The sequence below is a fragment of the Taudactylus pleione genome, unplaced genomic scaffold (assembly GCF_031769625.1).
Source record: "Taudactylus pleione unplaced genomic scaffold, aTauple2 ptg000500l, whole genome shotgun sequence".
In the NCBI taxonomy this organism is placed as follows: domain Eukaryota; kingdom Metazoa; phylum Chordata; class Amphibia; order Anura; family Myobatrachidae; genus Taudactylus; species Taudactylus pleione.
Genome location: NW_028284902.1, coordinates 3,421,877 through 3,435,212, shown reverse-complemented (window position 1 = coordinate 3,435,212; position 13,336 = coordinate 3,421,877). Strand labels below are relative to the sequence as shown.

The following is a 13,336-nucleotide window of genomic DNA, read 5'->3' as shown; positions in this document are numbered from 1 at the left end:
AAGCAATTGTGCTGTCATATACTATCTCCACCCACTTTGCCATGCCACGCCACCCACAGAGCGAGGCAGCCAAGCGTGGGTGGTTCCAGGAAACTTGCCCACTCTTCTGGGAGTACCGCCTGTGATACGGGAGCCTCCCAGACTTTCTATGAGATTAGGGAAGTATGGCATGGATACAGAATGCATTGCAGGTGTCATTTTTCAATCCAGGGCGCCTCTTGAAGGGGGACTTCGGTAAAAGGCAAATTAAATTGAAATCTGTGATATCTCTAAAATGTTCCTCTTGTTAAATGGGAGGAAGTAGTGATAACTCCTTTCTTAGGCAAAAAAAGGGATGATCACTGCATAATAAACAGACCCCTATCTCAGGCAATGTCTATAGAAACATGTTTGTTTTTATGTTTAAATGATTCAGTACATTTTGCTGATGGTTCAATGCTGCTGCCTGGAACAAACATCGCAGGGGCCTTTCCTGGAACAATGTGGTCTGTAACATCACCGGGAGTAATAATCAGAGTTGTCATTTCTCTTAAATATTTTTATATGAATTTTGTTTCTTAGAAATCTTTATATTATTAGGTCAACAGGAATATTAGAAGAATACCAGGCAAAGGAAGTTTGTTGTAAAGAACTTGTTTTACAGCGTTGTTTTGCAGAACAGCTGAGTTCAGATAGAAACAGATTGTTCTGAGTGTGACTCGGTTTTGTGCATGGCAGGGGGGGCGTGTTACTGCAAATTCTTTATTGGAGATGTAAGTACATGTACTGACCAATTGTGGCTCACCTACAGTATCCATTCATGAAAAGCCGATAAATATATCTGACACTGTTCCTGTTAACATTCACAATATCCATTTTGTGCATAGAATGTATATATATCGGCTGACGGAGACATAGAAAATAGAACAATAAAGAAACCATAACTATTAACAGTCAGGAAGAGCATAACAGGAGTCCTGCCATAGTGTCCAGACCTTATCAAATTTACTAAGACATTTTCCTTTTTGGTACATATAACGTTCATGGGATATTGTCAGATTGACTAGAGCCACCCATGATGAGAAGGTGGGGCATACCTGCCTACCCTCCCAATTTGGTCGGGAGCCTCCCGAAAATCGTGTGCCGCTCCCTATCTCCTGGGAAGGCAGGCATTCCTCCCGGCTGCCGCCCACCCCTCCTATCCCCCCCCCCACAAGGGGGGGGGCGGTGGCGCAATTCACGCTATATCGAGAATTTTGGCCCCGCCCCCTGCATCACAATGCCTGTTTTATCGGCATTGTGTAGCGGGGACGGGGCCAACATGGAGCGATCACATGGCCCCGCCCACAAACGCTCGTAGCCTGGCCTGCCCCGCCTCCTCGTGCTGGCCATGCCCATTGTCATGCCGATCTGGCTGCTCCCTCCAGGAAGAGGGGGGGAGATCAGAGGTCATCCACGTGCGGGCAATTCACATCCGTGCTACTGTTAAAAGATTATTTACATATAATCTGAGAGGAATAGAAGGACTCATCTGGGTCCAGGCCAAATAAACAAATACTTGGGTTCAATAAATGAACACGGACACCCGTGTTCCGTACACAATCAACCATACTAGTCCAAAACAGAGCAGCTCGAGGACAGGACCAAAGGAGATCCCAGAAATCAGCAGAAGGAGCAGTGCACTTACGGCTGGAGTCCACAGCAGAGCCACCAAACTCGAAAAGCTTAAGTGGGGTCCAGTAGAGCCTATGCAAAATATATAATTGTATCTGCTGAAACCTGGCATAAGCCGTGGCATCCCGAGGAGAACCTATAAGAGCCTTCCTGTCATCATCAGACAAAGTACCCAAATTATTATACCAACGAGTTCTAAGGTTAGTCCATCCCTCTACACTACATGAAGATAAGAGTGAGGCGTAAGCCACAGAGACAGAGGGCCTGATTCAGAGCCGGACGCTCTGACCAGAGCGCTCGCTCTGAATCAGGGCCCTCCTACCTAAAAATGGAGCGGCCTCTTGGACGCTCGCATAGCTGTGGGTTACCACCCACAGCTTATGCGAGCGTCCATGATGATGGTCGCGATGGTCAAGACCATCGTGACCATCGTGCTTGCGACGAGACCCTGCGCTAGGGTCTCGGTGACCGCAAGCCCTGGAGTGATTTTGGCTCTATCAGAGCCAAAATCACTCCCACCGACATCACTAGTGATGTCAGTGGGGCCGGACCCAGACAGTAGGCGTTCCCATGGGAACGCCTCCGTCTGGCAGCCATGCCCACCAAAGGGGGCGTGCTGTCAGTCACCATCGACAGCACGCCCCCTTTGGTGCGAGACCCATAGCGACAGCTTGGCTGTCGCTATGCGGGTCTCGCGCATGCACACGACGGAGCTCCCTCCGTCGTGCGCATGCGCATTAGGGCACCATCAACCCGCTTGCGAGCGTCCTACGCTCGCGAGCGGGTCTGAATTAGGCCCAGAGTTTCTAGAGGGTAAAGTACGTACCATCAAACGCACTGGAGTCTCAGAAAAACCAGGATAATAGTAACATTTTACTGGCATTTATTATTTGGTGACTGATAAAAGTATCATAATTCATTTCTGTTGACCGTCAGTGAATTTACTGTCATTTGGCCATCAAGCAGTATTTATGAACAATAGATTAAGTGATTTTCCAAAAAATAATTAGAAGCATTTATTACTAAATGTAAGTATTTTATTAATATTTAGTATTTTCCTTTATCTAACTCTTTAGCTGTTCCCATCGCATGCTGATTTCATCCACAGCCGTTGTGCTCTCTTTTCTCCTTGTGCTGTGCATTTGTTTTTTTTAGATGCCAAAAATCTCGTCATGAAAATGTTTGTGGTCCTAATATTTCGACCGCAATTCTAAATTTATCCTGTACAATAATGCTATTACGTGTTCATACTGTTATTATCTAATGCCAGTTATTATCTTACAGCAAGGACCAAATGTAGCATGTGATGGTCTTCCCAAGCACGTTGCTCTTGTTACACTAATATGTCTTGTTCTATGTTAATCTGTCAATCATTTGTCACCGTGCGCTGTTTCCGCTGCATAATGACAATAATTACATGTAAATATATACATAAACAGACGTGACGTTTGTTATTCTGACACATAACATTGTTTTTAGTCGACAGGTATTTACCTGAAAGAGGATTTGTATAACCAGAGGATTTGTGTTTCTTTTCTCTCTTTGTAGCTCCTCCACTGATGGTTTTTGCAGGATGTAATGAGTCCGCTTATGCCATTCTCTTGAATGAGTACTGTCTGCAGCAGTTCAGTGCGGCGATGGAAAACTTGGACGTGAGTCTATGGTGTGACTGGGGGGCAACAGCAGGGTAAGTGCATCCCGAGCTATGCATCTGTTCTTTCTCTTCTTCCAAGCCCTTTACATTCTCTCTCTTCCAAACCCCTTCCATAATTATATCTGTCAGGGCCGATTAAATACATATATTATTATGTCAATATCTTTGAGGCAAGGTTAAGGAACCAGACTAAATAATATACTTAAAAATAATACCGTGGGAAAAAAATAGCATGGATATATGACTGATCTTGTAAACAAATCTACTTGCATTTTAGGAAGAACACATCTTCTTGTCCAAACTTGTTTAACACTTATTGGCTTTTTTTTAATATATTTTGTATTTATTTTATGCCCACTGTATAATTCTCAAATGTTGCAAGGTGGCACTGTTACTACTGTGTAAATGTGCACTATGCTTGTTCACTGTTATACACCACCCGGCCATCGTGACTATATGCAGGCAGCAGGTGTCCCACTAAGTCTCATCTTGCTTTAGCAGACATGCTGGAGCCAAACACCGGATGGTGCCTGCAAGTGAGAAACGTGAGTGGTATTTAAAAAGACGCAGACACAGGGCAAACGTTATCTCTCTCCTGGATAGTGTTGGTGTGGGGTTCATTCTCTGGTTGTACTGGTCTCAGGGCAACGAGGATCGGATGCATGGAAGTTGCAGAGGTGCAGGATGGGGTGCAAAGTAGAGTGAAATGCCTCTCAGGACTTTGGGGATCATTCAGAGTCGGTCGCAAGCGCTGAGCGCTCGTAACCAACTCGATGTTGCCCCACTGGGCATGCGCACGACGGAGCCGGCTCCGTCGTGCGCATGCGCGAGACCCGGCTAACGACGGACACTCCATCGCTAGGGGTCTCGCAGCAGACGGGGCGAGCTGTCGATGGTGAGTGACAGCTCACCCCGTTTGGGAGGCGGGCAGGGGGCGTGCCTGCCCAAATGGAGGCGTTCCCGCCGGAACGCTTGCTGTTTGGGGGCGGCCCCACTGACATCATTGCTGATGTCAGTGGGGAGCTTCCTGCTCGGTCAGAGCAGGAACCTCCCTGGGGCTTACGAGTGCCCAGACCCAACCTTAGGGCCTGATCGTACGCCCCGGTGGTCGCGATGGTCTTGACCATTGCGACCATCACCCATGTCAGTCGCTAGAGCTGTGGGTGTTAACCCATAGCTTAGCGATCGACAAGGAGGTGGTCATTCAGGATGCAAGCGGCCGCTCTGATTCAGAGTGACCGCTTGCAACTAACAACCGCCTCTGAATGAGGTTCTTTGTGTGCCTGTCAAAATTAGAATAACTGAGCTTAGTGTCTGCCCAGATGGCAGAGGAGTGAAGAATGTTGCTCAGGTCTGGTACTGCATATCAAAGGAACTGCAACAAAGATACTGGTGTGAAATATGGGTGTGTTTGGAATTTGCAATTTGGTGAACCATTTGGTATTTGTAACATTTATACTATTGTTTTGAGTTGTGTGCTTTTATGTCTTTATCCTGCTAAACACTTAGGTGATTTATTTAACTCAGAGCCACTGGGAATGCATAAGCTGACGTATGGTGAGATCAGGACTAAAAGAGCTAAACATTTACGCGGTATCCTCAGGTTTGTAATATAATGCATCAGGTTCACCAGGGACAACTAGGACTGTAGAACATTATTACCTCTGTGTGTGCAAGCTAGAGGGGGCGTGAGTTATGGTGGCGTGACCTCTCAGAATGACCATGTCTCTTTGCATGCCGGCCAAGCAGAGGGCTGGGAAGTGGAGGTGCCCGGCCAGGCTTTCACGACACATCGGCCGATCTAGCCAACGGCCCTTCTGGAATTTGCCGGATGTGCCAGTTGGACAGTCAGGCCCTGGTTGCAACAGATTCATATATTTACTTTGAGGACTTTTCCTATAAATGTTGCAGGATAAGATATGACTTACAGACACAATGGTGGTGGTGCTGAGCCAACTAAGGCAATGGGAGCAGGAGCACACCATGCTGAAGGAGATGATGGAACGCAGATGAGAGGAGGAGATGGCTCGCCCGCCTATATGAAGATGCACCAAGTGTGTCCAGCCCAGAGGATCCCAGTGACCCCATTGCATTGATAAAAAGGCTCCTGGTGGCACTGGGTCTGGCCACTACCTCGATAGAAAAAGCCTGAGTTATGGAGTATGCAAGTTCCTTTCCAGTTACCAGCCTCTCCAGCGTTCAACTGTTTGGACCAATGCGATACCTGGTCGGGTTCTCACCTGGGATATAAAGACATTCCCAAGTTTAATAAGACTTTAAAGAACATCATAAAGCATGTTCAGGTATTGAGGTCCGTAATGGCTGTGGACTGTGCCGAGAATGCAGTGTCCTAGATATCTACGTCCCAGTCTTATGGGATGCACACTTTAGGCATACCATGCCACAAGTCCTGCAGCTTGCAGCAATTATCAGGACATTTACAGTGCAATGTTGACCCAATAGGCAGTAGCTCCAGAGACCTACAGAACCAAGTTTAAGATGTTAACCAAGGGTGGTCAACAAGTTGCATATCAAGTTTACCAGGCAGCTGCGAAGGGCATCCAAGGGACTGCGACAAATACGCTGATGAGGGTTAGGAATGAGTGTAATTTGCAGTGTGGCGAATACTCTGGCATTTGGCACATTTAAGCTATTGTTTTGTGTAGATTGTGTTTTTCTTTCACCCACTATTTGCCTAGGTGATTTATTTAACCCACATCGAGGAACGGGGGAGGCCTGGGATGACCAGTTGGCTAGCAGGGTGAAAAGAGCCAGTTGTTCCAATGGATAAGAAAGATCTTGGTATAATTGTAGATCGTAGACTTAGCAATGGAATTCAATGCCAAAAATAAGCATGAAGAAATGTCCATTTATAAGGAATCTGTGAGACCTCACTTTGGGTATGCGTGAGAAGCCCGGGAGGCCCTGGTAACATGCAACTGTATCAAAACAAAACAGGTTTATAAAAAATTATACTGCAAGAGTCTCACACTGTACATTTAAAGGATCTGATATTTATAAGGACTTTTAATAGCATTATAGTTTGATCTAGGTTTACGCACTAATAATGATGACGGCTATAAAACCAAGCAGATGGATAGCAACGGTCCAGTTGCAGAGGTGGGCACAAATCTGCATACAGGGTAATATGTGCACTTATTCCCGTACAGGCAGTGCCAGAGCAACTCCAGATGACTTGTGTTCACCCCTGCATTAGCCCCTTTACCACTTGCCTGGTGTGTTCACATGAGATGCGACCATGCCAGGCTGGGCTTTCCCTGACACAATCACATATGATTGTGTGGTTTTAGCTGCAGCCCTGTCACTGGGAGATGGTACACTGTGGTTTTAGATGCAGCCCTGTCACTGGGAGATGGTATCACAAGATGGCACTTGGTGAAGGTACTGAGTACACTAGCTGCGGATGAACATTAGAAATAGCTCTGACAAGAGAGGAGCAACGAACCTGGAACGTAGTAATGGCAAGCTTACACCAGAAGAAACAACGTTGTTCAGGCAACTTCCTGCTGCCCAGAGCCCTGTTATATACCCTAAGGTAGCAGTCCATTGGAGGACAGCGTCAGCTGACAACAACCACGCTACCATTGGGTAAAGGGTCAGTCAGGTGATGAAGACTGTCATGGCAGCGCCCATGACGGCAACCGCAGCAACCAAGTCACGGAGCAGCACATGGATGTCCAAGCGGTCCCAAGGCATAATCCTCAGCAAGTCACTCGCTACCGCACCTGATGTCTGACCGCTCGAGAAGTCAGGGGAAGCCGGCGCTGGGATGAGTAACGGCCGGCCCTAGACACATTTGCGGCACCTCCTAAATAAATAATAATATAATTTATTAACTTATTTATCATTTTAATTAATACTATTTGTAGTTTAATTTTACACAATGAAGCTGCAGTACTAACTGTCATTTTTCTGGACAAACCAGCTAGTTATCGGCATACAGTATCTGGTTGGGAAAGGTAGTGAGCTAAACAATACTAGGTAAATAAATGTTTTTTTTTTTTTTTTTTTTTAAGGCAGAAGAGTAGAAGATATTACACTGTATGAAAAATGATTGCTTTTATTCTTTGCTTCTTTAATATGTGTTACACTAGTTGAAGTTTAAAGGGTCTGTACAGCACTGTACATGTTGACCACAGCGATTTATGAGCTAAATAATCACAATAAAGTAATATGTTTCTATAGTAACTAAACACAAGGAGGATGGAACTCATCTCCTTGGAGATAAGTTTTTGCAAGTCTTAAATTATAAAAGGACAAACAAAACTGAGATTGAGAGATGAATAAAATCAAATCTGAAGTATTTCTCCTAAAAGCCGTTATACACATTACTGTGTATACTGGGTCTCCGCACTCTGAAGACTGAATACCTTTTCTTCATACTGTTACTCCCATATGTTATTCATTAACTAAAAGTGGATACACATCCAATTTTCAGCCTGTTTTGTTGTCAATCACAATGTCGACAGTCATTATATAGACACTATAATGTCGACAGGTAGACAATGATGACTTGCAAAATGCCGACACTGACAAAAGGCCGACATAATGTCGACTTTCAATTTTCAGCCTAACACTAACCCTAAACCCTAAGTCTAATCCTTATACCCACACCACCTAAAATTTTATGTCGACAGTTTGACTGTCGACATTTCATATGTCAACATTTTAATTTTGTTGACATTTCGTGTGTTTTTTGGGGCCCATTTATTATTTATCAGATTTTTGACCCGATAATTTATCATTTCTTATCTCTTATCGCTGCTAATCAGGGCAATAAGAAATAAAGTATCGCCGGGATGGACCATTAAACACATGCAGGGACGGGACTCTGATAGAAACCCATCCCTGCAATGTATAACAAGTCTGCTGACCACGTATGCGCGAGTGGAGATTGCCGGGGACGGATCCTATGGATTCCTCTCCCGGTACTTTACAGCCTATGAGCTATAATGGCTAACTCCAACTGCGGCAATAGAGCACCCCCTTAGAAACCTATGGGAGTTTCTTTTGCAAACGAAAACACAGTAGGTGAATACTTAATATCTGCGGTAAAATTGAGTTTTTCAGGGGATATCCTGCAAAGGCCCTTTTGACTGATTGTCGACACATTCGGTATGAGTTACCGCCGGCCGCGGCAGCCCGACAGAGGAGGAAATCCAGATCGTCCTAAAGGTAAGTATAGCTAATCTAATTTTACCCCCTAACCCTCCTTTAGGGTGCCTAACCCTAACCCCCCCTTGTGCCTAGCCCTAATTCCCCCTATAAGTGCCTAAATCTAACACCCCCTTCCCCACCGCCTAAACCTAAGTCCCCCAGGGGGGTGCCTAACCCTAACCCCCCCTCCTCCTAGCCTGACCCTAACCTCCCAGGGGGGTGCCTAACCCTAAGTCCCCCCCGGGAGCCATAAATTTAGATTTAGACGCCTGTCATGTAACCCTCGCCGGAATTAAGTAGTCTGGAAGCCGGCGGTCCGTATTATGTCCGCCGGCTTCCCGTACGTATACGGGCGACTACATACCTCCACAATCTGTATATATCATATATCTATATATATATATATATATATATATATGTTCTCTTCTAAAATTATAATAAAGTTTATCTAGAGAAAGACACAGTTTTATATGTCCCTTTGGGCATTAGTAATAAAATAATTGAATAGAGTGAACATTATTTGCATATAACCTCCCTGCCCATTGCTGTAATGATGGTTTGTGTAAGTAACCTCTGAGATACAGGGTAGATGGAAGCTGCCGCCTCAGGTGTTGTGACAGGACTATCAGCTGTGTCGTGTAACTTGCTCTATAGGGGATTCATTACTTCTCCAGGCTGCCAGATGCAATAATTGTACCTCACTGGAAGTGAATCTGATACTATTATGTTTTTTATACGATGAGGCTGTGGTTATAGCTTCCAATACTTTTGCAGTTTTCTTTGCTGAGTTACCTCATTCTCTTACACTGCGAATGGTTTATCTCAGTTATGTGAACATCCGCAGAGGAGATAACAAGAACACTGGTTCTGTATGTTGCTAATTGACGGACATTTTATGGGTGTGGTGTAGAAGATCGACAGTAAAAAAAAAAAAAAAGGTCAACACCAAATGATTGACATGCAATAGGTTGACTGGGACAAAAGGTTGACAGGGTTAAAAGGTCGACAGGTTTAAATGGTTGACACATTATTTTTTGGTAATTTAACCCTAACCCTCCCCCTGGTGCCTAACCCTCCCCTAGTGCCTAACCCTAACCCTTCCCCTAGTGCCTAACCCTAACCCTCTCCCTAGTGCTTAACTTTAACCCTCCCCTAGTGCCTAAACCTCCCCCAGTGCGTAAACCTAACTCTCCCCCTAGTGCCTAGCTTTAACCCTCCCCTAGTGCCTAAACCTCCCCCAGTGCGTAAACCTAACCCTCCCCCTAGTGCTTAACTGTCCCCTCCAGCAGCCTAACCCTAACCCTCCCCTAACCATAAAAATGTTGGAAAAAAAACAAACATAAAAAAAAACATGTTGACCATTTGTGTGTTGACCATTTTAACCTGTTGACCTTTTAACCCTGTCAACCTTTTGCACTATCAACCGTTTGTCAGTCGACCTTTAGTACCTGTTGACCTATTGTATGTTGACCATTTGGTGTTGTCCTATTGACTGTCAACCTTTTTATTGTTGATCTTCTATCCGGATACCACAGGGGGTGGACAGGTCATCATAAGGCATCAAATAGTGTCACAGTACAATAGGGAGGGATACAGGAGCTGTGGTTGTTGTGATAGCATACAGTATACAGCTAGTAGCTTGGGTAAGGAGAATAGTAGCTGGGAGCCCAAGGACAAATCATTGTCTCCTCACTGAGTGACCTCTAACAACCATCTGTCCACAAATGCCAGTTAACCAATTGGTACCCAAAGCTCTGAATCCAGACAGACATGTAATCTGGTCTGTCCAAATACATGATTCCTGCTTCCACTCATCTCAGCTTTCCCTCATTCAATCCCCCCCCCCCCATCCTATTTAATTCAAAACACCTAACAAATGTGTTCTGACATCCAGTTCGTCTCTCATGTCGTGCATCTGACTTTGCAACAGCTGGTTGGGTCAACCGCAGGGTGTGGGAAGGGTCTTAACTTGGAGACTGTAATATGTGCACCTGTGCAGTGGTGTCAATGTACGACTGCTGCAGCGCTCAGTAAGCAATGAGGACATTAGAAAACAGTGAGAATGAAGAGTCCTTACATGGGGACAAGAACTGTATCCATAGTTACTGTCGAGGCACAAAATAATAATATTAATAATAGTGCTATTATAATAATAATAATACTAAGTAATAATAGTGCTGTAATAATTCTACTGTAGTAATTATAATAATACTACTGCAATAATAATACAGTAGTAATAATAATACTGTAGTAATAATAATAATAATACTAAGTAATAATAGTGCTGTAATAATTCTACTGTAGTAATTATAATACTACTGCAATAATAATAATACAGTAGTAATAATAATACTGTAGTAATAATAATAATAATAATAATAATACTAAGTAATAGTGCTGTAATAATTCTACTGTAGTAATTATAATAATACTACTGCAATAATAATAATAAATACAGTAGTAATAATAATACTGTAGTAGTAATAATAATAATAATACTAAGTAATAATAGTGGTGTAATAATTCTACTGTAGTAATTATAATAATAATACTACTGCAATAATAATAAATACAGTAGTAATAATAATACTGTAGTAGTAATAATAATAATAATAATAGTACTGTAATAATAATAATAGTACTGTAATAATACTAAGTAATTATAGTGCTGTAATAATTATACTGTAATAATAATACTGCAATAATAATAATAATAATAATAATAATAATAATAATAATAATAATAATACTGTAATAATAATAATTAAAAAAATAAATATACAATAAAGACATATTTTATGTACCAAATGTAATTGTACTGTGAGAAGACTTAAAATGTGGTTCCTTTAACTGAAACTTTAATGTTAATTCTAATACTATTGAAAAAAATATATAAAAAAAAAATGATGAGACACAGAAACGGGATGACTCTCTTATTTCCTCACACATTAATCATTGTGCCCAGACCTGGCTTACTAGTGACTGTCTGTGGAGCAGCCCTTCTATTTTTATCAGTGTACTAGAGTTCTTCATCCCCTTTATGGGTTCAATGCACTGCTGTGTTCCATGGTTCATTCAACAGCATATATTCAGGATGTTTAAGAGTAAAGAAACCACTGAACCCCCAGGGTGGATGACTCAGTCATGACTTAGCCTGGGGCGAGGGAGTATATATGTCTCCTGAGGGGGCTCCAGTCCATTCCCACACTGCTCCAGTACAAATCCGTGACCTCTCCTCTTGAAGAGTGTTGACATCAATACAACACAAATCCACAGCACTTTAGGAGATGCTGTCTGTGGTTGTACTGGCACTACTATAATCCCACATTAACCCTAGTCAGCCCAAACTATTTATATAAACACCCTTTTTTGCCCGATGATAATCTAATAGTTGGGAGAGCTCCAATTGCTTCCAGCTGTTTTCCACACTGATCAAAGCTGGTCTGGCGGTGACAAGAGGTCGCTCAGAGCAGTCAGCAGCTCTGCGGAGATTCCACTCCTGGCCTGTAGATGCAATCTGCCTGGGTCCACCGTGGTTTATGCATGCAGGATTAAAGGCTCTGTCTGAACATACCACAAGATGTTTTAATGAGATATATATTTACATAGACATTAACTGATTAAGTCCAAGCTTTCCCAGATGCATTTTGTTTATCCAGAAGAAGATGGAAAATAATCATTGGGGAGATGGTCATTGCCTTCAAGGTCACTTTATGTTATTGTTATTTTTGTTGTTGTATTTGTACTGTTGAAAGCTAATCTTAATAGTTTATTGTGGATCAGGTCTCACGCGCGATCTTATAGTCTGTAAAACTGTGTGCTTGCACAAGACGCCATGAGGATTAAGGGCATCACTTAGCAGGATTTATGGACAGTTGCTGTCTCTGTCTATAACACAGCAAAGCACATGGTGCATACACTGGTGCTTTGTGGGGGGACAAAAATGCATCCCCCATGGGACTGAGCAGGCATGCTTTCATCATCTTTATAGGTGCACACACCTATTGCTCATGTGTCCGTACCTAGATTTTTGCATATTGTGAACCTTTTCGCATGAAAGTCTAAGAATGAACGTATCTAGCGATTTCTAGAAAGCTGCGCACAGAGCAGTAACTAGACTTTTTGGTGCCCTGTGCCAGAGAGAGCATTGGCACCCCCCCCACAATTTTTAAATAGGGACATAAGATAGTGCACCTGAAAAAGGGCCATGGCCTCAAGGGGAAGGGCCTGGGAAGAGATAGGGGAGGCCAGGAGATGCTGGGGATAAAAGAAGAGGAAGCTACAAGTGAGAATGATAATAAACAGGAAAACTGACAGGCCCAAACAGCGCCCACTCCCCTGTGGTGCCCTGTGCCATGGCACAGGCCGTCCTACCCTAGTTACAGGCCCTGACTGCGCATTCTCCACACCATACATACGCACCTCCACAGGGTCCCCATGCATGACTCTCACTGTCTATGAAATGTCGTTTCTGGGTGTAACCTGGGGAGCTACCTTATAAACGCCCGTTTTGTAAGAGTAATGTGGGAGTGTCGTGGGCGTGTAGTCAGTTCTGTGCTATTTTGAGTTTTTTGTAATATAATACTAGAATGACATAATGTGGATGCAGTAACAGTGTCCTCAATTATAATGTCAACATCGCAATTTTCAAGTGTAAAATGTTGACATTCTTCACCGACTGGGGGGTTAGAGTTAGGCACCAGGAGGAGTGTTAGGCTGCAGCACTGAAGGGTTATGGTTAGGCTGGGGCACTGGAGTGTTAGGGTTAGGCTGGGGCACTGGAGTATTAGGGTTAGGCTGGGGCACGGGAGTGTTAGGGTTAGGCTGGGGCACTGGAGTATTAGGGTTAGG

The 13,336-nt window shown here is 43.6% G+C and overlaps 1 protein-coding gene across 3 annotated transcripts in view; it reads left to right on the top strand.

The window, feature by feature from the left end:
- RAMP1 (receptor activity modifying protein 1) overlaps window positions 1-13,336 on the top strand; it is an 82,674-nt gene that overhangs the window by 57,013 nt on the left and 12,325 nt on the right. For all 3 annotated transcript variants that reach the window (XM_088449916.1, XM_088449914.1, XM_088449915.1), the window contains one exon: window positions 3,202-3,340. In XM_088449916.1, the coding sequence (XP_088306042.1) occupies window positions 3,213-3,340 (128 nt within the window). In that variant the 5' untranslated portion in view covers window positions 3,202-3,212. The remainder of the gene's footprint in view (window positions 1-3,201; window positions 3,341-13,336) is intronic.